The 24377-nt window shown below is 50.1% G+C and overlaps 2 protein-coding genes across 9 annotated transcripts in view; one reads left to right on the top strand and one right to left on the bottom strand.

Moving 5' to 3' along the window:
• The window catches only part of BCL2L1 (BCL2 like 1), a 15909-nt gene extending 5569 nt beyond the window's left edge, over positions 1-10340 (bottom strand). The window contains exons 1-2 of one of the 3 annotated variants that reach the window (XM_015881877.1): positions 10169-10340; positions 7654-8315 (exon numbers count right to left, since the gene is read on the bottom strand). In XM_015881877.1, the coding sequence (XP_015737363.1) occupies positions 7654-8205 (552 nt within the window). In that variant the 5' untranslated portion in view covers positions 8206-8315; positions 10169-10340. Of the gene's footprint in view, positions 1-7653; positions 8316-8508; positions 8627-9250; positions 9376-10168 lie in introns of those variants that run through there. The other 2 variants (XM_015881876.2, XM_015881875.1) reach the window with 2 other exon arrangements.
• TPX2 (TPX2 microtubule nucleation factor) lies at positions 8705-24377 on the top strand. 6 transcript variants are annotated; one of them, XM_015881869.2, is made up of 18 exons: positions 8705-8834; positions 14619-14765; positions 14909-15034; positions 15213-15327; positions 15859-15990; positions 16519-16569; positions 16693-16815; positions 17241-17374; positions 17699-17853; positions 18276-18447; positions 18574-18712; positions 19173-19389; positions 19606-19704; positions 20359-20535; positions 20663-20809; positions 21357-21468; positions 22119-22306; positions 22677-24377. In XM_015881869.2, the coding sequence occupies exons 2-18, from the start codon at positions 14663-14665 to the stop codon at positions 22785-22787; spliced, it is 2301 nt and encodes a 766-aa protein (XP_015737355.1). In that variant the 5' UTR covers positions 8705-8834; positions 14619-14662; the 3' UTR covers positions 22788-24377. The 6 variants fall into 6 exon arrangements, with proteins under 6 accessions (XP_015737355.1, XP_015737356.1, XP_015737353.1 ...); XM_015881870.2 differs by lacking the exon at positions 8705-8834 and adding an exon at positions 10957-11087 and having other exon boundaries at positions 22140-22306; XM_015881867.2 differs by lacking the exon at positions 8705-8834 and adding an exon at positions 10957-11087.

The raw sequence follows: 24377 nt of genomic DNA, 5'->3' as shown, positions 1-24377 counted from the left end.
CACCTGCTGGGAATGGGATTGTTTTCCGAAGAGCATTAAGCAGAACAGTCCAAGGAAAGACGGTCTCTCTCTGATGCTTCTCCCCAGCAGACAGATGGTGTCTGAGCCCCGGCAGGCACAGCAGCCTGCCTGCCTTTTGTGCGAGGGGCACGCTCCGGGGGCAGGGGATGCTCCTGCTTTAATTTCATGGCGAATCCTGAGAGTGAGCCTGGAACACAGGGAGAGCACCTCAGCGGTCCTGCAGTGCCCAGGGAACAAAGCTCCATTTTCACCTTGTCGCTGCTTCTTCCAAATGGAAACCCGTGCCAATGATGTGTGCCCAGGTGCAGAGCCACGCTCCTCTCACCCTGGGTTGTGTGATGCTCAAAGCTCCCCCCAGCAACTAACCTCACCACAAGCCCTACCCCCAGCCAAGGTCCCTTCTCAGTAGTGCAGCATTGCTCCCCACACTACCTGCCCCCTGGCTGTCCTGCCTGGTTTCACCTGTCCCCAGCATCCCAGCGGCACACTGAGCTTCCCTCTGCAGCCTGAGTGCCTCACAGGGCTGCAGCATTCTTTACATGGCACTTGAATGTAGAAGGGGAAAGGGTGGAGGAGCAGGAAGAGGAGGAAGATGTGCTCATTCTGTTTTCACTTCCTGTTAGTCCACATGAAATCTCAAATGATTCCGGCCATGGAGTCACTTATAGCAAAATCCTCACCGACTTGAGGGGAGGAAGCAGAGAACAGAGCTGATGCAGCAAATGTATGAGAACAGTACAGCAGGAGGGGACTTTATGTTCTGCTCTGGGCTCCTCCATATGTGCTGTTGCATGAAATAATCACTGGCTGGTGCACTGGAAGCTTCTAAATGAGGTCAGTTGCTCTAATAAAAGACATTAGCTCTCTGACAAGTGTAATACGCTCCTGAGCCACAGCATTCCAGGATGGAAGCACTTACAGCACCACTGTGGTTGTCCACTTACAGGTAACAACCCCTCATTTTCTCAGCACATCAGCCTTATGTCACCCGGAACTGCCTGAGGCCACACACACACCCCTTGCCTGCACGTCCCAACCCAGGCCATGAGCTTCATGCACAGCAGTGCCACGTCCTGCCACCCTCCATTCCTCTTGCACAACACTCATGAGGTCCCTGACCTTCTGCAGCTTAAGTTGTAATGAAAGCATAGTGATGTGCAGATGGGACCAACAGCTGCCCTGCTCCGCTGGAGCACAGCATTAGCTGCTCACAAACACAGCAAGCTACATGATAGACTCTTCTCTTGGCTTTCCAAAGAGCCCTTCATCCTGCAGCAGGGAGGAAAGCTCCATCCTCCTTTGAGGAGCAGCCACCTCTCCTTGGGCATGCAGTTACTGGGTGGCCCTGCAGGGCCGCTCAGCAGCTTCTGTTTCCCTTTTGGTGCAGGCTCCTGCTCTGAGCCCTGCATGCTGCCAGCCAGCTGCATTTTGGAGTGTTTGATGGTAGCTGTGAGAGCCCCAGGCTGGAAGCAGCTCCAGCAGCAAGAAGCCAGTGGGGCAGCTTTACTCCCAGCCTTGTGCCCGTAGGTGAGCCTGGCCTACATGCCCTGGGCTCCTGACCCCGAGGGTGACAGCCCTGAGCCAATGCCAGCAGCCAGCTGCTAATTGGATCTACTTAAATCAAGAGCGATGTCTGCAGACGCAGCTGAAATGCAAGCTTGAGCAGGAAGGAGGATAATGCAATAAATTCAAGCAGCTCTCCCCAGGGGAATCACAGACCCCTGAACGTTCCCCTTGCTCGAACACAGCTCGCTGCCCTTCCTTGTACACGGGGTGTTAACGGCTATCAAGACAGCAGCCAGTACAACCACTGCTGCCATGCAGGTTGCAGATCCCACACCGTGCTGCCCCAGCTTCCACTGGCAATGGGGGCAGAGCAGGACATCGCAGTGCTCACGTAGTCCCGCAGAAACAGCTCTGGTTAATGCTCTGAATCGCGGCCGCTCCTCCCTCCCTCGCTACCCCGGAGGCACAGAGCTGTGCTGAGTGCACTGGGTTTCCCATTAAAGAGATCCTGAGAGACAGCACTGGGCTGGTACACGTGCGCACGTGTCCGAGGATGGATGCTGGCTGCACGGAGCTGCAGCAGGCGTTCGTTCCATCCTGGAGGCAGCTCTTCCCTGCACCGCTCAGCTCAGCCCTTGGATTTCTTGCTTTTGTTTCTAATTTTCTCTTAACTAAATTAAACATGAAGATAAAAATAAGTAAAATACCTAAAAATAAAGGGGGAAAAAAAAAACCCAAACCTAAAAACAACAACAACCCTAAAAGGAACGTTTTGACAGCACAAGTAGGTCACAGCTCCCTGGTGTGCAAGCCGCGGCTCAGCACCCCCCCGGGTTCACAACTGCCATCTCTCTTCAAACACTGCCTCCCGAAACCCACACCTGCTCCCTGGTAACCCCAGCTGGGGCCATCTGCTAACGGCTTGGCCCCCGCCGGCCCCCACGACCTCAGTGTGCTGCAGAGCGTGCTATGGTCCACCTGGAGGCTGCCAACAACCCCCAAGCCCCAGCCAAACCCTAATGCACGGGCACCAGCCAAGCCCATGCAGGGGAACCTTTCATGGGCCACGGGAGTGCTTCCTCTAATTAAACCCTCGGTGTCCCCAGGACATCCTGAAACACAACTTTAGATCTCGCAGCAGCAATCACCTCTCTGCACGCCCTCCCAGGTGGAGACAGGGAGGAGGGACTGGCTTTCTCTGTCCAAGGGCAGAACAGCCAGGCGAGGAGTGCCCTGGCACAGAGGAACACTGCTTCCCTTTCATACCTCTTATCATCCTTCATCTTTAGTCATTCAGAACAATAGTGGTTGAGGGCAACATCCCCCTCAGAAGGGCAGGAACGTGGCTGCTTTCCTGCCACTCGGAGCCAGCAGCCGCCCTGCAGGGAGTGTACTTTCACCCTGAATTATCCGGGAAGAAAGGCAGCACCTCCATGACTCCCCTTATGGGATCACCAGAGGGGAAGGGCAGCCTCTCCCACCCCTTTTCCCACTGCCAAGTCAGAAACCACCATCAATCCCCTTGGCTCTCAGTTCAGAGGCTCAGCTGCGCTTGTACAACTGATACCCATCCCTCCCCTTCCCTCTGGGAATGATCTGGCTTCACACCTAGTGGGGAAATAGCTGCTGGAGGAATACTCCTTGTACTGTCGGGAAGGGGTTATGCTTGTAGCCTGCAGCAGGTAGGTAGAAATGAGAGAAGCTTGAGGAGGGGCCTTGGAGCACAGCACCATACAATGCCTGGTGTGGGCTGTATGAGCATCAGTGCTGCAGGAGGTGGACGACACACACAGGAACACCACAAGGCTACCAGCTGAGCACTCTGGACACATTCAGGATGCTGCAGCCTCCCCAGAAGCTGCTCCTTCCTACTGGAACACGGTGCCCTACAGCAGCTACAATGGGCCGTGCAGAGGGAAGGCCAGAGATCCCTCCTACACAAGGGTGGGATGATGAAGATGACCGGCATTATCCAGAGCAGCTGTGAACACAGAGCAGTAAGAAACAGTTTGTTAATAATTTCACAGGTGCTTTTTAAAAGCTACGGCTCTTTGGATTAAAGCATCTCCGAGAGCTTTACGAGTGTGAGTTCCCACAGGCTCCCCTGGGAGGGGAGGAAATGCAATCCCCTTGTGCTGCAGCGCTCGGGGTTAAGCGGCTGCCCCCAGTCACAGCCAGCGCCAGCCCCAGAGATGGCAGCTCTGCCTTGCAGGCGCCTGCTGTAATCACAGATCTAAGGAACGTAATCAAACTGCACCACACGCCCAGGGGCAGAAGGAAAACAGGCCGGGGCCCCAGAGAAGGAGAGCAAAAGGGGTGAAAAGCAGAGCTCTGGAAGCACGTCTTTGCATCTTTCACGGTCTAGCGGCAGGAATGCTGCTGTGGCCGGGCAGGAAGCGGCAGTGGAAGTCATTCCAATGGCATTTCCTGGAGAGCACTGCAGAAAAGACTCCCCAGTTCCCAGCCAGCTGGAGGAGCTGCCAGTGCTGCAGAGCCCAGAGCTCCAGCTATAGCTACCTGAGCTGTGCTGCCATCCTGCCTCTGCAGCACCTGGTACTGGTGAGGGATGGCAGGGACTTGGCTGGGGACAGCACTTCTTCACCCCAAGCAGGTGAGAATGGGATCATCAGCTCAGCTGCAAGGGGTCTCAGAGCATAGAACAATCACTGAAGGCAAAGCAGAGAGTATCCTTGGTTATTGCCTGGTCACATCCTGCAGCCAGCTCTGCCAACACACAAAGCTGAGCTGAGAGCTCAAACAAGATCAACAGTGCCTGGGCATTCCCAAACCTTGTGTACTAACAGAGTCATTCATTCAGGCAGTGTCAAAACAACAGAGCTATGGAAAGCAGAGCTCTCCCAGAGGTGGCTGCATTCCCCATAGAGCATGACGTGCAGCTGGGCCCCTCTACATGTGCCATGCACACCTCATGCTGCTCCCCCCAACAACTCAGGGCACAGCAGCAGAATGGGGCAGCCAGCACCACTGGGTGCAGGGAGAAAATGTGTGCAGTTTAACCAGGCAAGCAGCACGAAGCCAAACAGCATTTCTGAAGAGCTGAATGGGAGTCTAGCTCTCAACCTGAAACCATTGAGAAGGTTGGAGCAAGAGCACAGGATGAAATCCCAGCTGCAATCTGTCATATGACACGCTCTGAGTCATTCCCTACCATTCAAGAAAAAAAAAAAGAAGAGAAAATAGAAAATGAGTTCGCTACTCTGACATCTTCTAAGGGTTTTCCCCAAAGAGAATCATAAGCTTCCAGTCCACTGCAGAGCAGCACAATGTGTCTGTCTCAGCACATGGAGCCCTGATGGCTACAGTGCACTGATAGTCTGGGACTCACAGGGAACAGTCCATTCCAGACCAGTCTGGACTGTCAGACATTACAGACTGATAACAGAGACCCTGCACGCTTTCAGCCCTGGCCTCCACCACGTATCTTGTCCTTGCCTCTCTGTCCACAGACCTACCCCCAGGCTCCTCATGACACTGGATGCAGGCCCAGGTCAATACACTGAACCACAAAGGAAACGCAGTCACCCAACATTATCACTGCTCAGCTCCCTTCCTCTTAACACATCATGGAGTTGGCCAATGCATCTCTGCATGTCAGGCACTTTTTCATTCACCTTGTGTTTCCTCCTCCTGTGTCTGACCTCTCACCAGATTTCTCCACACCCCACTGATGCCACTGATCACCACTGGCCTCACTGTTTAAAGTTCACAGCCAGGGGGGTTCAGTCAAAGCATCTACTTCCAGAACACACACTGGTTGGTTCTGATGGGTCACAGAGGAAGCAGTTCTCTTCAGCTCAGGGTTGGCTATTAAAATCCCCTAAAGTTCTTCTTGTGCGTTTGTTTTCCTAGTGGCAGATTGTGGAATGATGGAGAAGCCAAAGCAGGGCCAGTAAACATGACAAAATCTGCCCATGTTGGTGAACCTGCACCCCACTGCCATCCTCTGCTCTCCTTTGCTCAGCTGATCCTCCACCCTGGGATTTACCCACTGCACCTCTTGGGAAAGCTGGGAGCAGACCTGCAGCAAACAGGGCAGCAGAAGATGGGCTGCTCTGCCCTGGGCAGTTTTCTCCCTGTAGCAGGAGTCACATTAGGGCCCAGGGAGCATCCCCATGGATGCACCGCACTGCAGGCACTCAGGAGCCCCTGTGGCCCCAGCACCACTGCACAGCATCTGATGTACAAAGGCTGAGGGAGCTGGGGGTGCTCAGCCTGGAGAAGGCTCCGGGGAGATCTCACTGTGGCTTTCCAGTACATGAGGGGAGCTTATAAGCCTGCTTTTTGAAGGCTGCTGGGTTGGATCCCCTCGCTACGGCCCCCACGCAGCACCCAGCTCTGTTTCACACACAGCAGCAAGGTCAGGAACCCCAGTCAAGGTTGGGAGGAGAGAGCAAGGCTGCTCCCCTGGGAGAGGAGCAGGCTAACAGAGATCTTCAAAGGCAGAGCGGGTGGGTGGGTCAGTTAGGGCAGTCCTGGCCCTTCTGCAATCTATTTGAACAAATATTTGCTACAAACAATGAATTTAGAGACAGACACACAAAAAAATTGAAGAGTCTTAACTGCGATAGTTGATTGGGGGTGGGGAAGAGAGGGAGGAGGTATTTCATTCCCTACAAGCAGAGACCAGTGATTTTCCACCAGTGATTTAATCTAAATCCCCCAGAGAGTTCATTTACAAAAAATCAGATTGCATTATCGCCTAGGTCTCCAGGATACAACCCAATCCGTCACTAACAGCAACAGCCACACTAGCTTGGAAACCTCAATTTGATCACTCAATTCCAAGACTAATCTGTGGCTTTAAAAGCCAAAGGCAGAAAGGAAAGGAAGGGGGGGGGGGGGGGGAAGGAACTCAGCATTTGACCAGTGTTATCTGCGAGATGAGAGAGCTAATGGGCTAGACAAAGCCAGCCCAAATAGCCAGCAGATCCCAGGTTATTAATCGAAACCAAGCTTCAGAGCAGCCCCACCCAGGCAGTGCCCCAGGGCGGCCACATTCCAGGAATTCCTGCACGCTGGGTGCACCGCTCCCTCCCTGGGTGCACCTACTCCCCACGGTCCCGGTGCTGCCAGCCCAGCATGAGGGGCCCTGAGGGGTCCCATGTGTCCCAGCTGCCAGGAAGGTGTAGGGCTGGCCTTCAGGATCCTGCCCTGCGGCCCTGTGGTGGGCTGCTGGGAGCTTGGGATGAATAAGGCTAAAAGGCCACAGCGTGCATGCAAAGGAGGCAGTACCCCACTGTTTAGATGCTAAAGGATTGATAGCATGAACTCCTTTCAGTGGGCACCGGTAAAGGTTACATCAGCAGGGAATCACTAAGATGCAGAAGTAGAAGCAAAGAGAAAACTCAAACATCTGCAGGCTATATACCTCCCGCTGGCAGTCCCATGCCGTCCTGCACAGACAGACCAAGCATTTCAAGAATGCTTCCTGAAGAAATGCTTATTCATGTTAATACCTAACCACTGAAAGCACTCAGTGTGCTGCTCAGGGCGGCTGGGAATACAGCTCCAAGCCAAGCAAGGAGCAGCTGAAGACACAGCAGCTCCCTGGCACGGAGCTGCTCCGCACCGTGCTGCGAGGGGCTGCTCCCTGCAGCCCACCCACAGAGAGAGGCTGCAGGATTCAATGCACTGCGATGGCAGCGGCAGACATCGTCCCATCTCCAGAATGAAGAAGTAGCTGTTACCCCACCAGATCACAGGGCCGGGCTGGAACACTGCTGAGCACAGAGAGGAGGAAGCTCCACTCCCTGCTGTTAAATGACATGAGGAACATGCCCGAGAGCAAGGGCTCCCATTTGAAGAACAAGCTTGGTTGACATTACATTTCCACAGGCTCTTGGAAAATGGGTCTCTTATGTAACAGCCAGGGAGAAGGAGGAGAAAAAGGGATGCAGGAGGACAGATCAGAACGTTAACTCTTTGTTTCAACACAGTGGACTGACCCTCTTGCAGCAGAGCATTAAGAACGCAGAGGGAAGGGCCACATACCAAATTCTTGCCCTGCAAGGTCTAGACCGAGCACAAGCACAATCACTGCAGGCAGCTTGATCTGGCCTTGAGCTAGGATGCAGGGAGCCATCCCTATGGGAGAGCAGTTCTTACCCAGCCGCCATTCTCCTGGATCCAGGGATCTAGATGGTCGGTCAAGTACGTGGTCATCCAAGACACAATGCGTCCCACCAGTACCCGCATCTCCTTGTCCACGCTCTCCACGCACAGAGCCCCTCCGAAGGAGAAGAAAGCCACAATGCGCCCCCAGTTCACACCATCGTGGAAGAGTTCATTGACTACCTGCTCGAAGCTCTGGTACGCCGTGCCAGGGGTGATGTGGAGCTGGGAGGTGAGGTCGCTGAAAGCCCTCCTGTACCTCAGCTCAAACTCATCCCCTGCTTCTCTCAGCGCCTGCCTCACGTCAGATGCTCCGACGATTTCATGAACTTCCATGCTGCTCCGGTGCACGGTGGCTCCATTCACTACGTGGCCGGCAGGCGGGTGCCACGATGGGCTCCCGTTGAGGACGCTGTCCATCTCTGCCTCTGCCGCAGTGTCAGTCCTGTTCTCATCCTCTTCCTCCAGCTCGCTCCAGCAGTGCCCCTTCTGCGAGAGCTTGTAGGAAACAAAGTCAATCACTAAGTCCCGGTTACTGCCGGACATTTTCACACCTGGAACGCCCTCAATGAGTCCATGGTCCAGTGCACGAGCAGATAAGCACACTTAGCAGCTCCCGGCTCCACGCTCCCTCACCACCGGCGAACACATCCGACCTTTGCACAGACACACAGAGAGGAAAAGAGAGGCAAGGAAACGGTTAACACGACAGCTTGCTGCGCCGTGCACATCAATAGCTTAACGTTACACTGAGCTCATCACCCAGCTTCGCTCGGAACCGCCGCCGCACACGGAACGGGGATCCCCCCTCGGGGTCACCCTCAGCCCTCCCGCAGCCCCGGGGCTCACCGGGCTCAGGCAGAGCCGGGGCTCGCCGGGCGGAGGCTGAGAGCTGCGGGTGCTGCGGGCGGCCCGGCCCCGCTCCGCTCCGTCAGTCCCGGAGAGACACGGAGGCGGAGGCAGCACCGCCCCCGCCCGGCCCCTCCCGTTAAAGGGCCCGGCCGCGCCCCCCGCCGGCATTGCCCAGCGGGACCGACGGTGTCCGAGCTGGGTTACGGGCTCCGCTTCCCGTTCCCATCCCCGGTGGCTCGGCCCGGCCCCGTGTCCCTCGGAACGGCCCCCAGCGTGGGGGAACGGGAGGGAGAAAGGCTCCAAGTGTCCTTTAAAAGCAGCAGGTAAGAGGTGCGGGGGTCTCCTTTGGAGGAGAAGGGAATGGCAGGGCTCAGTGCAGTATCACGGTATGAGGAGCAGGCCTGGAAATAAGGTAGGAACAGGAACAACCCCAGGAGAAGTCTTCTAAAGACTTCCAGCAACTACACGCAGATGAAACCACAGATGAAATAAAGGGTGTTTGTTTGTAATGTTATTTAAACTGAGGTCCCTGCAGTCGTTTGAATGCTGTTTCCTCTGCACAGCCCCTCCTCCCCACGAGGTATTACAGTCCCTGCATGCACCCCAGCAGCCTTCATGCAATGCATTCCCCCCACCCTGGGGGCTGCAAGGAAAGCACGGAGGGGCTGCTCCTCCCGAAGCCCCATAGCAGCGGGCAGGCAGGGCTGCACAAAGCACAGAGTCACTGTTCTATACTCACCCACACCCCAACCCTGAGAAAAAGGGCAGAGAAAAGCCTGGGAAATAGCAGCTCGGGCTGGGAAACAGCAGCTCGTTCCTTCTGGCTGAGGGTGTTGGATTAAAGTAATTTGACGCTGAGAGGAGGCAACTCCCCAGCCCTCCCACTGTGCTCTCATCCCACTCCACCCCTCCTACCCTCCCTCCTATTCAGTGCCAAGGCTCCGTGCCCTCCTGGTGCCCCCAGCCCTGCCAGCCCCTGGGAGGTCCCACTGTTGTGGAGCCTTTTCCTTCTCCAAAAGGCAGATAACGAAGCGTTCTGATGTATGAAGGAAGCAGGGGCCGCTCCTCTGCTGGCGGCGTTGAGCTCTGAGTAATTGGCGTTTCTTTGTAAGGTTTTCGTGCCAAAGCCTGGCGGTGAGTCAGAGTGTGGGGCAGGACTGGGGCACAGGTAAGGGCTGCAGGGCAATGCAATGCAATACAATGCAGTACAATACAATACAATGCAATGCAATACAATACAATGCAATGCAATGTAATGCAATGCAATGCAATGCAATACAATGCAATGCATGGAGCACTGAGCTGGGGGCAGCAGGATGCAGAGCCCGGGGTGCTGCACCCACAGGGCGGCTGAACAAAGAGCTCCCCCCCGGTACTATGGCAGGGTCTCGCCGTACAGCCCGGCTTCCTTAGTGCCGTCACTCCGGTCCCCTCGTACCGGTGTTGCTGTAGGCCGTACCCGCTCCCATGGCCCCTCTCGGCCGCCGTCCCCACTCACGGGGCCCGCACACGAGGGCCGCCATAGGGCACACAGCCCGCCCCTCGCCATCAGCCAATCACCGGCCGCCACAGCTCCGAGAGGGCGGAGCTAGAGAACGGCCTGCTTTGATTGGTGGAACCGCCCGTCACTCACGGCCTGCCCCGCTCCGCCCCTCACCTCAGCGGTCGGTGGATGGTCCGGGCTGTGACCGATCCCGCTCTATGGGCCCAACCGGTGACGACGCAGGGCTCGGCCGGGAGCCCAGCCGGCCGTCGGGCCTGTCAGCAGTGCCCGGTGTCCCGCCGCATCAGCACCGAGCGGACATTGCGCTGCTGGGCCGAGCCGGGGGGGGCGGGAGGGAGGGAGGGGGCAGCGCGCATGCGTGCGGCGCCGCCGGTCTGAGGTGCGGTGCGCATGCGCCTGCGTGCGTTGTGCGGCCGTGGCAGTGCGCATGCGCAGCGACAAGGAGGCCGGTTGGACTCGAGCGCCCCCTGGCGGCTGCCCCGCCCGCAGGTGCGTTGTGTTCCCGCAGCACTCGGGGCTGTGACTCGGAGCTGAGCTGCAGCCGGGGAAAGGCCGGTGTGGCCATAGGGCTGGATGAGGCGGCTGCTTGAATCCATGGCCATAGAGGGCGGTGTGAGGTTAGTGAGGGGCTGGGCGGGGGGATCCTTATGGCTGCTGTAATCGGGTGACTTGACCTGTTGGTAACAAGGAGCAGACTCGGCAGAGGGCAGACACGGGCGGAACCGGCCCTGCCTGGTAGACCCGCCTCCCTGCAGCTGATTGGCTGTTTCAGAGCCCCGCCTCCCCTGATTGGTCGAAGCCTTTCTCTCCCTGTGCATGATGGGAGTAGCAGTTTGTTTCTGGTGCTGAGGCTTCGGTTCCTTCCGTTCGAATCCTACATTTCCCATCATCCCCCGCGGGAGGGGCGGGAGCGCTCATCCGGGTTCTTTAACGTCTGGACAGCCCGTCCAATCAACACGCAACGAGGGCGTGAGCTGAGCGTTGATTGGTCCATTCGGACAAGACGAGTCCCGTTTGAAATCCTCTAACGGCGGCGGGCAGAAGCCCCGCGCTCGGCGGCTGCGGCGCTGAGGTGAGTGAGGAACGGGGGGGGACACCGGGAATCAACGGCAACCGGGGCTGCCCACAGCCGCACACAGCCCTTCCTGGTGTTGTCCCCGCTTCATGAGTGTGCCTCGGTACCGGCAGCACGGGCTGCTGTTCTGCTTTGGGCCCCTTTGTCCGCTTGTTGGGGGTAGGCCGCAGCCTGACGCTGTGAACGGCTCTGAGGGGGGAAGGGGAGAAAGCAGTGTCTGAAATGGGGGAGAAAAGGGATTTGATGCTTCGGTATTGAAGTAAAAGGGTCAGGATGAGGCCATTGGTGCCCCTTGGTGAGGCCATTGCTGTCACATTGGCTATGGTTATACTGCTCTTTGTGTTGCTTGAACGTCAGTTTATCTAATAATAAGCAGAGGTTACCTGCCTATAAATAACCCAGCCGGTTCCTTGGGCTGCTATTCTTAGGCCCGTGCCTGTCTCTGTATCACTTAGAACCCGTGGGATCTCATTTACGGAGTGTGAGGTGGCCGGGCTCTATTTTGAGCCCTTGGACAGGGGACAGATTAAGGGGAGCTTTAGGGCAAAGGCTGCTGGCACCTCGTTCCCCTCTGGGTGATGTGTGTGGCTTCACTGCTTCAATCCCAGTGTTATATGATGGGGTGGTAGCATAGCTCTGTGCTGTGGTTATAGGGTGATGAATTCACTGCTGGTTCTGTGCTGTACAAAAGCATGTTTCCCTCTGTCCCCTTTATATATCAGCCAGTGAAAAGCACCTGGGATCTTTGGGTTATCAATCCTATACAACAGCATGGGGAGCTTTGTCCTTTAGGAGACTGAAGAAGCTGCCAGGCTGAATTAAGTCCCTTGTAGCTCAGTGTTCTGTGATTAAAGAGCAGTCAGCATTGAGTTGGATGGCAAAAGGCAACGGAATCACTGCAGCAAATTGCTGTGTGCTGGTCTCAGCCCTGAGGGGGGTTTATTCCCCTTTGAATACATTGAATTTCTTTGGCTCCTGGTGGAATTCAGGATATCCTTTTCACACATTGCTACAGTATTGGGTTCTTTTTGTCTTTCCAAACTTAGTAGGATCTTAGAGGAAGAAACATCTGGAGCTTATGAAGACAAGACCAGAGGACAAGACAGCAGGAAAGAACAGGTTTTCTCCTGCACCCTCCTTCTCCCAATGCTGAACCCCTCCAAATGGGGGGTGGGGGGCTCTTGTTAGATCACAACTGTGTAGCTGAAGCATCCCCTTTGCACTTGCTTGGTGCTGTATTGCAGCTAAACCAGTGCTGTGCAGGTGTCATGTCACCCGAGTTGCTCCCCTCTGGCCTCATCCAAAAACGTTTCTGGCAAGAACTTCACAACTGCAATGAGATAAAGACACGGAGCACATCTGTGATGGAATCACGGCAGCGTTTTAAAGCTAATTTGGATTAGAGCGAGGTGTGAAGTTATTCTAAAACACCCATTGCGCTTGTTGGATCAGTCTTATTCTGGGACAGGAATGCTTGTTCCAATTTAACTTAATCCTTTATCAAAGCCAACTAATCCAAACCAGGCCGAGGCACTCTTTTGGAACGTGCCGAAGTGTAGTTACTCCAAAGAAACCTGATGTGTGTATAGAAGCCTGTGGTCCTCATCTCAGAGATGGCTTTGCTGCTCTGCACAGAAGCTGGATGGGGTCATGTCTATATGGAGCTTATTCACGTCAGTCAGGACAGTGCAACAAGGAAGAGAATTAAGATTTTTAGTTATACAGTTGCTTTTACCAAGTGAATTTGGGCTGTTCTTGGAAACAAGGGGACTGGAGCCTCTCTCTGTCCTGCTGTTCTTGAGTTAGGGTGGTAGAAACTGGGCATAGACTGTGCTGTGAGCCACGTTGTAATGGCAATTCCTCAGCCTCAGACCTGGGGGGTGTGTAGGGAGTTATGAGGAGGATGCTGTGAGTTCACCTGACTCAAGCACAGGCTCTATGGGGTTCATTCAGAATCACTTTACTGTGCAAGAGGCTTGGAGTATGAAACTGGTATTGGTGCACTCTTGTTTTCATGGCTGATGATTCAGTGCATACTGGGGTGGGGAGGGAAAAGGGCTCAGTGCTGAGGCAGCCCCGCATTGCTTGAACTGTGGAAGAATATGGGCTTCATGCAGCAAAAAAAACTGGTAGAAATTTGGCTTGTGGGAGGTGTTGCAGCCCAGCAGCAGTGAGCAGTGGAAACAAGTAGCTGTGAAACACGATCCCTGCAGCTCCAGCTTGGTAGAATGACCAGAGGGTGAGGGGAGAATGCAGATGACGCATTTGATTTTTAAAAAAGTGGGTAGTGTTGACAGAAACCCTATCTTGATTAAGGGTGGTAGGAAAGCATTCGATTCCAGCCGTGTCTTGAGCTCGATTACAGTTGGTTTTGGCTCTGATTCTTCCATTTCCCTTCTTTGGATCTTACCTTGACATCTTCAGTTGTGGAGGTGTTGCTTCTTCCCCTTACAATAGCTGTGCTGGGGCACTGCAGGCTTCTTGGTGCAGCTCCTTGGTGTATGGCTGTGGGTTAGAGGAAGCAACGATACCTCCCAGATGCTGCTTTAATTTACTCTTCAACTCCTGTTTCTGCAGCTTGTTGCCTAGGGGGAGCTATGCAGGCTCTGCTTGGACCAATGGCAGAGGGCTTAGAATTTGTGGAACGTGAATATTTTGCTTAAGAGTTGGTTGGGCTCCAAAAGCAACGTGCAGGGAATTTCCTTTGGGAGTGTTTTATAACATATCCTCCAGGGCTTTTCCTTGTGGCTCAGTGAGACGTTTTAAAATCATTTAAAAAAAGGCCTTTGCAGAGAGGTGGTGTTGTTCCAATTTGCAGATTTATGACTTGGTTGCTGTCTTTATTTCTGTTCCCTTGCGTTTAATAACACTTGTTGACATAAGGACTCCTCATGCTGTCATTGCTCTCCTAATTAACTGCAGGGACTGATCTTGACACTCTCCTACTACTTGGTTTGTTTATAGCCTGGCCAGCCTTTCAACAGAGTTTTGCAGGACTTGCCAGCAACCCAGTTCTGACTTCTTCCTGCCTATTGCTCCATGGCAGTACTTAGCAGAACTCTCTTCTGTTTTGGAAATCAATATTCTTAGCATTGGAGCTTCTTTGTGTTATTAGTTCTTGCTTGTAGCGTTTCAGAGGGAGAAAGGCAGAGCTTTGCTGTGTTCTGGAATCCACCTTGTTGTCAGGCTCTTCTGACATTTATCAGTATCTGGTAACAGTAAGAAGTCCTCTTTGCCATGTGTGCTGATGGAGGAAAGACCAAATTGGTCACTGTCTGAAAAACCTTTGTGCTTTACTTCCTTGTGGAAATTCATTTCTAGCCCTGACAGGTACAAAGAAAGCTTTTGCAGCTTGACCTTCTTGATGTTTTTGAACCTGTGCTGCTTATGAGCCCTCCTGTACTAAGGCCGTGAATTACAAGATGGGGAAATGTACCAAGGACATCTCTATTATCTGTAAAACAATGCAGGAACAGATGCTTGTGCTGGGGTCTGGTGTAACAAGTGACCGATTCTTGTTTTCTGAAGGGTTGTAGAAGTGCAGGTGCAGGACTCCCGAGGACGGTGTGAAGATGTCTCGCTCAGGATCTCGCTACTCCTTCGATGTCCCAAACCCCTACATCAACTTCGCAACTTTAAATGATGATGATGTACACAATGCAGACTCCTGGTTTGGTAAGTTGTTTCCAGCTCCTTGATCTGTTTTCAATTTGGATGAGGGCTTGCTGTGTAATGTTAACATCATAATGCTATTCAGAGGTACTGCTATGAACTTCAAGTTTAATGTGTATAGTGAAAGTCTTTCCTTTTTTTCACAGACCATCAAGCCAACCAGGAGAACATCTCTCCCGTAGAAAATCTGGCAAATGTCTTGCAGAGCAGTCCTGCATTTTCAAAACCTGCTCTCATTCTTCCTTCTGCCACATCACAAGGAATAACAAAGAGTAAGTTGGCACAGGATGGGGAGGGGGGATAAATTTCCCTTGTTTTTCACTAGGGGAATGAAAAAACCTCAGTCTGGCTATTTTGGGACCATCTTCACTCCACTGTGTGTGTGTGCATATAGCTATATATGTGTATGTATATATAGATATATAAGCTCACCTTTGTCTCTGTTCTCAGGTGAAAGCTGTGAAAAGGATGAAGCAGAAGTAGCAGAGACTGATGTGGTTCCTCAGAGTACTGCTGGACCCCTGACAACATGGAGGGCTACTGCTCCTGCTGAGGCCCCTCAAAGGTGAAATACTAGTATTTAGTTTGTGTGAAGATTGATAGCAGTGTGATTAAGTAGGTCCTTACTCTCAGTGTTTGCAGTTCTAGCTGTTTCAGGGTTGTCCTGAGGGACTAATGCTCTCCAGCTCAAAGATTGTGTTTTGGGATAGCTGATCTGCTTGCTAAGCTGGAGGAGTAATCTCTTGGGGTGGAAATGTAATGCAGTGTCTCACATACTTGTCAAATGAGACTCTATGGCACTGGGAGCTTCTGGAATGTGAGGATATCTGAAACTGAGGTGACTTATAAAGTTTCTTTGTTTATATCTGCCTGAGCTGGGCAGAACTTGTTGGTATGAATCAAGGGGTTCTGTATACTTGCATACACCAAAGAATATTACATTTATGGGTTGTAAAACTTAAGTCATTTGTGCTGCATTTGGCTTGTTATATTAAGCACACAGCATATTGGTAGTGCACTGACATGGTGTTGTACTGATCACGTGTCTTCTTGGACACTGTGGGAAAGCTAACCTGTACTTTCTGTTCCACTGTAGAGCGGGTAGAAGACCAGCTACAAAGCAAAGAAAAACGCAGCAACGCAAGCAGCCAGCTCGAGTCAAAGTGGAGAAGAGTGATACTACATTGGCTAACAAGGAAGAGGCTCCACCCATGAAAAAAATAAGACTGTACGTCATCAAAGTTCTTCTGTTTGGGGTTGAGAAGTGGATTGAAACTATTTCCCTTCAAAAGCATTTCCACTTGGCTGCAAGGGTTCTTAGGTTCTCACAGAGAGCTGTTCTGGAGGTTAAGAACAGGAGATCAAAACATGATTTTCAGATAGTGGTTTTGTAGATGAAATGTCTGTAAGACATGAATGCAGTGCTCTGTTTTAAGTGGAGGTGTGAATGAAATAAGCTTGGATTTCTGAAGCTTTTTATTACATAGACATTATCTGTTAGCTAACTGAAATTTGGCTTAACTTGTCTGACTGGAGGTCACCAAGCAGTCATAAGTGTTGGAGGAGTCACAGCTAAAATATTCCTCAGGTTTGCTTAGCTGCTGAGATGGTACTTATTGATAAGCTTAGGGCCAGGCAGCTTTTTTTTTCCAAAGCCAATTTTGCAAACAGTCATAGCTAGATGAACTACAGTATGTTTACCTCAGAAGGAAAAGCTTAAGTTCCAAAACTCAATAAATAATCTTCCCTTCTACAGCCATAGTGTACCAGGGAAAACTAGACGATCTCTAACTGGGCCCATAGTGAGGTAAGGCCCATCTGGCATACCTTAACTCACCAGGTGTTGGGATGTTATGTGGTGAGAGCTGCAGGTGATCTGTTATTTAGAGCACAGCAGTCAGGGATTTGCCCTAACAACCTGTTACTTTAGTTCTGGCAGCAAGGAGAAGCTGACAGATGCATCCCTGAAGAAAGAGCCTTTGCATCATCCTGATGTGTCCCCAGCAAGAGGGAAAAACAAACTGACTGTGCCCTCCACGCCAACAATGCTAAAGTATGTTATTTTCTGTGGCTGAAGCTTGTCTTTGCTGATGACAGTTGATTTCGGTGACAATTCTTGCTGTAGTGTTTTTAACTTCAATTTAGCATGTAATGGTATTGCACTTGGTAAATAGGAGATCAAGGCAACAACGTTACAATGAAATGTACTTCACTGACTTTCCCTGTGCAAAGGAAAATTTTCCCTTTGGTTTTGAGGGAAAAGAAAGTTGTTGTCAAACGTACATGCTGCAAATGGGAATGTGGGATGGCAGCTGCCAGCTTCCCAGAGGAAACAAAATCCCAACAGGTATTTTCTAAATAATGGAATTCTAGAAAGAATGGTGCTTCTGCAGTGATCTCAGAGATGAGCACGTTCCTGTCTGCTCATGTGCTGATAACCAGTGAAGGTGTATCTCAGTCTTTGATGTGCTTCTGCAGGAGGACCAATACTGCTAGCAAGCTGAAGAGTACAGAGGAGCAGGAGCTGGAAAAGATGCAGCAGCTGCAGCGGGAGGTCATGGAACTACGAAAGAAGAATGAGGAGTCCCTGAAGGCAGCTATTGCTGGAGCAGGTGAGCTCCAGCTAAATTGCAAGCTGAGCCTGTTCTGGGCTCGTTATGAGGGTGCTGCATGAAGCTGTAGAAGTATATTTTGGAAAGCAAACATTCCAGACTTTGTGCTACACATTATGGTTTAGGTGGCTTTTAGTGTAGATTTGCCCCTAAGCTTCCTGGAAACAAGGTTTTATTTTGTGATGTTTGAAGGGTTCTGGATGAGTTCTTTAAAAACTGCACAAACTATTAGAAATATTTTCTTTTTTAACCCTTCCCCCCAAAAATTCTTCCTCCGATCGCACCCCAAAAGGTTTCCTGTCCTTACATGCTCTTCTTCCTTAGGCCAACCTGTGAAGAGAACTATTTGTCAAGTAACGAAGCCAGTTGACTTCCATTTCTGCACAGAGAATAGAATTAAACAACACACAGAAAGTCAGCCTGAGGAGTACAAGGAAGTGGATTTTGCAGCAGTACTGAGAAAGCATCCTCCGTCTCCAGTAAGAACCTGAGTATTGTCAGCACTCAGCTGACTAGTTCTGCACCCCACTTTTTTCTTTGTTGTGCTTTTGCAACACACGTGTTGCTGGTGTCTCTCAGCTGGTAAATTCTTGAGAGGTGAGAGTTGTGCATAGGTAACTGTTAGCTTACTGCATGCCTTGCACTGAGCAAGATGCTAAAGAACGCTTTTGAAAAGCTGGACCCTTTCATGTTAGATCTGTGAGCTGCTGTATGTTATGCTTCAGTCTTCTACCTTGTACAGTTTCTTGATGTGACTAGCATGCATGCTCAGAGATCTGTGTAATATCATGTTGTCCTCTTTTTAAATAAGGGGAAGGAACGGAAGCTTCCTTCGCTCTCTGATTCACAATATCTTTCTGTTAAATGACCATTAATGACTGCAGTCTTTTTTTGTCTCCAGGTGCGAATGCCAAAGGGACCCACTGTCCCCAAACCCTTCAATCTGTCCACGGGAAGCAAAAGGAAACTCGAAGATACCTCATCAGAGTATGTGTCCCTTGCTGAGCAGGTTGAAGCGTTCCAGAAACGCACACCCTCTCGTTACCATTTGAGAAGCAGGAAATCTGAAGAAGGTAGGCAAACCTATACGTGTACAGCCAGGAAGCTGCACAGAGATGCTCTGCTTACTCTGCTGGGCAAGCAGTCTCTCTGTTGCAGGCCTTGCCATTAAATGCTCAGCTCTGTTACTTGTGTTTTAGGCCCAGCTCCAGCAAAGCCAGTGAAAGCTCGACTTACCAACCCTAAAACACCAGTGCTTCAAACGAAGCACCGCTACAGACCTGTTGCCTGCAAGAGTGCAGCGGAGTTAGAAGCAGAGGAAATTGAGAAAATTCAGCAGTAAGTAAAGGCTGGTTCTGATCCTCAGAGAGAATTGCTTGTCTCTGGAACAAAGTACTATGTCTTGAGACCCCTTTTTATGTGTATATCTGTAAAAGAATGAGTGGATGTAAAAGCAGCCAACTTATTTTGAAGGAGATAGTCTTCAAAAAGAGATGATTGTTGAATGCAGCTTGTGATTAATAAAGCAAAACCAGTATGATCTGCATGCAGCTGAAAGCTCTCCTGTAAATTAAATTTTGGATTTCTAAGAATGCAATCCATGAGGTGGTCCTTGAAGTCTTGATTTTTCAAAATGCAAAGGAGTTGCTAATTAAAGCTGCACACAAAGCAATGTATATGTGTGGCACAACTGCTGACATACCCAAATATTACTGACTTATGCCATGAAAAGCCATTTGCTAGAAGTTGTGTATTGCCTCAAACGATGTGTAGGTGACTATCTGTCATTCCTGTGTAGGCACAAATTCAAGGCACGAGAGCTCAATCACAAGATTTTGGAGGGTGGGCCAATCCTGCCCAAGAAACCCCCTGTGAAGGAACTCACACAGCCAATTGGCTTTGAGTTGGAAATAGAGAAGAGGATTCAGGACCGTGAAAATAAAAAACAGCAGGAAGAAGAGCACTTCACATTCCATTCCAGGCCTTGTCCAACTAAAATCCTGGAGGATGTTGTGGTAAGTTTAGCAATACCCAAGAATTAGGACTGAGGTGGCAATTAGCTTTCAAGTGTCCTTAGCTGTGTTTCTTTGTGTATTTGGTTGTCTTCAGTAAGTGATGTCTGTCATTAAGTAAGAACAGCAATGAATGCATAGTGTGGTATGTGCAAGATGTCAGATCTGTGGCGTTTTTTTGTTGATTGGAGTTGACTCCTTACTGTCTTTCTTGAACAGGGTGTTCCGGAGAAGAAAGTGCTTCCTGTTACCGTTCCCAAGTCTCCTGTCTTTGCCTTGAAATGCAGAACCCGAACAACTAGCAAAAATGAAGAGAAGGTAATTGTAGATGTGCTGTTGTCAAGCCTTTCTCTCCCACTACTGTGGTGACTGCCTCAGCCATCCTGTCATGCATTTGCTCATTGGTGTGATGCTCTGGTTTGGATAGCCCTTTCCCTCCTGCTAGACAGACCCCAGCGGGCACCTTTTTTAGTGCCATTCTTTGCTAAAGATTTAGTTACTGCTGCTCATTTTACAGGGAGCGGATTGTCTTACAGAAGAACAGAATAGTTTTTAAAACATGAGGGCACCGTTTAGGCTGTTTGAGTTGCCTCTACAAATGAGGAAAGTAAACTGCTTACACTTCTAGAGCATAAAGGATATTGGCCTTCTGTACTTGATTGAGAAGGACAGATATTGCACTTGAACTTCCCTTGCAGCTTAGTCACTGTTTAGCTCCAATTACTGAAGAAGATGGTTCAAATTATGTGCCTGGAGTGAGATTAAGAGCCAAATGGGGCATCAAATATTGTCTAGCCATGCATGTGGTTCACGATGCTTGTAAATTGGTGCTACTTGGTTTATTGTTTTCCTGTAGTATCAGAAGTGTTTTCTTGATGTTATTCTGAGCCTTACAACAGGGACTTTGGGGCCTGAGTTGTAGTCTTTCTGCAAAGTGCTGAGTGTCAGATGCTAATACTACTATCCCTTCAGGAAAAGGAGGCTGCCCCTGTGATCAAAGCTCATCCTATGCCACATTACGGAGTGCCTTTCAAACCTAAAATGCCAGAACAGAGGCATGTGGAAGTTTGCCCCTTCTCTTTTGATTCCCGTGACAGAGAGCGGCTACTGCAAAAAGAGAAAAAAATAGAAGAATTGCAGAAGGAAGAGGTAAGAGCTAAAATTTTTCTTGTGTTCCACCCCATGAGTAAAAAGGTTGTTGCAGGACTTGCTTCTTGCTTTTGGCTGTCTGGCATTTGCAGAAAGGGCAAGGAACATTTCAAGCTATTTCTTTCAGGTGCCAAAATTCAAGGCGCTACCTCTACCTTATTTTGACCACGTGAAGCTGCCAGAAAAGAAGGTCAAAAACCCAACTCAGCCTGAGCCATTCAATCTACAGATTGATGAACGAGGAGCTGCCAAGCAACAGAGCTGGAAGCAGCAGGTAGGATAACAAAGATAACAGATACGAGCAGACTTAAAGTAGTTGGAGTTGAGCTCAACCTCAGCATCTGAGATCAGGATCTAAGTTTAATGGCCTGAGACCTGTGCTATGAGGAAGGGACTGGTGATTTGGGTTTCTTTCACCCATTACAGTGGCTGATGGGACTTACCATGACTGCATGAACAGCTGTGGGGTATTTGCTAAGCAGCAACTATGTGCTGCTGAATCCCTTTGACCATCTCTGTGCTGAAGGATTTATTGACATGTGAATAATATATTGCTTTTCTCATGTCAAGTTTGCAGTGGAAACTTGAAGATTATCCTGGTCTGTGATCTGAAACTGTTCAAGTTTTTTTTTTTTTTAATTCCAAAAGTAACTGGCAGGCAACAAGTGATGCATCTTCTTGGCTTTAATAATGTTTTCTGTGCAAGTGATCCAATCTGAAGTCAATCTGAGTTTTCCAGTGTCTGCAGTGCTGGATTCTGTGTGGGGGAAAGATGGTGTTTTTGTTATTCCTGGCACTTGATGGGCTCTCTTCTCACGCAGCTTGAAGAAGACTTGAAAAAGCAGAAGGAGGCAGCATGCTTTAAAGCTCGTCCCAATGTAGTGATGTACCAGGAGCCTTTTGTACCTAAAAAGGAAAATAAGATGTTATCAGGTAGAGTACTTGCTACATAGGCTCGGTTGGTAACTCAGAACTGATGCAATTAAATGATGCTTAAGCTAGCTGATGCCTCATTCTTCATCAGTGCAGCCAATAGTGCTGTGCACTTAACTAATTCCCTAACAGCTTGCCTCCCTAGGGAGTGGGGGAGTTTCCTCCTCGCTGCCCCCCTGGCCCACACTAACACGGCAGCTGTATCTAACAGCTATGCTACAATTGGCGGATGATTGATGTGTGTGCTAGCTTGGGATAAGGGTAAATAGTACGCAAGGAGCTCCCTGTAGAGACAGATGGCATTTCTGCAGCAGCTGTCAGTCTTTTCTTCCCATTTGTAATGAGATAAATGCATCTACAGTTTAGTTTATGTGGAGCTAGAAACTTCATAGGGTAAAGGAGTCAGAAACTTGTTTGTACTAACAGTTGTGTTTGCTCCCTCTTATGAGAACACCTGTGGCATGGTTAACGTCTGCATTAGTACTACTCATGCTTAACCGTAAGCTTTTCCCTGGAACCCCAGTGGTATCTACTAACTACTCACAATATGAAGCACTCCACAGAGGGAGGCTTCTTTTTGATATTAGTACTGCTCTGCTTTACCTGGACTGCCTTTGCACCAATGTTATTCCCTCTATTTCTAAACTTAGAGAGCCTTTCTGGTTCTGTAGTTCCTGAAAGCTTTGAGCTGGCAACAGAAAAAAGAGCTAAAGAGCGACAGGAGTTTGAAAAACGATTGGCAGACCTAGAAGCCAGAAGAGAGAAGCTTCAACAACGGGTCCGACAGCAAGAAGAGGAACGTGAAAAGGAAGAAATTGCTAAGCTAAGGCAAGAACTGGTAAGTGAGCTCATTCTAAGCCCAAAGGAATGTGTGAACGTACTAAATGAGCTAATGTCGATGTTGAGATGCTTGAAGACTGCATTTTCAAGTTTCTCTGTCACAAACTGACCCCTCACTATGTCCCAGCTGGTCATTGAAACTAAAAATAGAAAAGGTGGCTGAGATAACTGATGACTTCTGGAGCTGTACGTGTGTGGAGTGGAATAATCCCAGTGAAAGCCCCAGCCTTGGTGTCTTGTGTGCTCCTTGTGCCTCACTCCAGTGACCAAGGCACTGTGGTGATCCTGCAGACCTGATCCTGGCCTGCATGTTTCAGCTTTGTTATAAATGCAACTGTTTTTTTTCATGTTGATGTTGCTTTTTCCAGGTTCACAAGGCAAACCCAATACGCAGATACCGCAGTGTAGAAGTGAAACCCAGTGAACAGCCACTGACTACGCCAAAATCTCCAAACTTCTCGGACAGATTCCGATGCTAACATGCATCCATGTGGTAGGAGGAGGAGAGCACATCCTGCTCTGCACCCTTGACATGCAGAGAAGGAGCAGCTGTATGTATGTGGTTCCCCTCAGTCTCAACACCTATACTTGGCTCCGTTATCGTTTATTGAGTGGTTTAACTCTATTTGAGGCAGGTGGCAGTGGCACAGCATACTGAGAGCCATACAGTCTCTGTGGCCTCATTTTTTTTTACATCTAGACATCTTAGTCTCCAAGGACTAAACCAGGTTTTTATATTGTATAGGAACACTGTGTACTTTAACTAAATAAAAAAAATGATAACCTGACTGCTGTCTCTTGCTAGAAGGCTCAGTCTCATTCCTGCAAGAGAGATTTTCTGAAGGGACACTCTGAACCAGCAGGGATGTGCACATTTGGGAGAGCTGCCTTGTCTTTGTATTGATTTCAGTTTGCTGTCTCTTATGCTTTTACAATATGTTAAGTTTGTGTTGAATAATACAAGACTTCCACAAGCCGGTGCGTTGTAGGTCTGTCTGTCTTGATGTTTAGATGAATGCTGATATTTGTCTTGTCTTGCTTTAAGGTAGTTCTGTGTGTGTTAGAGCATTAAACCTGCTGTTTTGTAGCTGAAGTCATTCTATTTGGGGAACCAGTTAACTGGCAAATGACTCTCGCTGTTTTGCTGCCTCCCTGCCTTGTGCCAGCTCAGCTATGTTGGCTAAAGATGCATTGTCTCCTGGCCAGTGTAGCCCGGCCTGCAGAGCTAAATATTGACCACATGGTCTAAGGTGCTCGAGGACAAAAATTCCAGCATTGTAAAGAGATGATCAAATCCAGATTAAGGTTTACTGAGAATAATCCCTTAGCATCACGATAGACATTCAAGGCATGTAAGACTGCAGGCTTTTACTTTCTATTGAGAGATGATGGGGCAGGAAGTCGTATGAGAGCTAAACTGAAGGCTGAACATTCACCCTACATGGAGATTGTCGTTTGGATGTGGGTCTGTGTTCTGTTAAGTGCTGTGCAGTTAGAAAGTGACTGAGGGATATGAGAAGAGTTTGTTTGTGGGGGTGAACGATGCTGCCACGTGGTCTGTAGAATGCCAGGAGCAAGAGGGACGTGTAAGTGTTCTCTTCATCAGATCTTCCTGAAAATGCCCAGACCTGCATGGATCTACCTGACCAAAGGTGTGCAGACTTTTCTCCTTGTGCCATAATCTTGCTGTCGCAATGGAGCTGTTCCATCTGAGCTGCCAGACAGAGAAACTGGGACTTAGAATGTGCCACCAAGAAACTCATCCAGCCTCCAGTGCCAGTTCCTGTGAAGCAGGCAGCGCGTGGGCTGCTGGAGCTGTAAATATTCGTGGCAAGGCAGAGGGAAACCTGAATGCTGATGAGCTGTGGAAGAATGTGGAGGCAAGCAGGATAACGAGGCTGCTGAGCTGCAGCAGACATCAATCCATGAATGATGGAGCAACTGCGCTTCCGTGACGGCCTTACATGGCTTCTGCTTCGGACTTGAGAAAGGGTTCGTATGCCCAACAGCTTGTCAGTTTTTTCCAACTATATCACTGGGGCTAATAAAAGACATTACCTCTTCCTGGA

The sequence above is a fragment of the Coturnix japonica genome, chromosome 20, assembly GCF_001577835.2.
Source record: "Coturnix japonica isolate 7356 chromosome 20, Coturnix japonica 2.1, whole genome shotgun sequence".
Classification (NCBI taxonomy): domain Eukaryota; kingdom Metazoa; phylum Chordata; class Aves; order Galliformes; family Phasianidae; genus Coturnix; species Coturnix japonica.
Note: the sequence above shows the minus strand (reverse complement) of the source record. Positions and strands in the feature narration are given on the sequence as shown.

What these genes read in the sequence shown, in the direction of transcription:
- TPX2 (XM_015881869.2), top strand. Translation starts at nt 14,663, where the DNA reads ATGTCTCGCTCAGGATCTCGCTACTCCTTCGATGTCCCAAACCCCTAC. An exon ending in TCCACGCCAACAATGCTAAA is followed by an intron (nt 16,816 to 17,240) that starts GTATGTTATTTT and finishes GTGCTTCTGCAG; the next exon opens with GAGGACCAATACTGCTAGCA. An exon ending in GAAATTGAGAAAATTCAGCA is followed by an intron (nt 18,713 to 19,172) that starts GTAAGTAAAGGC and finishes ATTCCTGTGTAG; the next exon opens with GCACAAATTCAAGGCACGAG.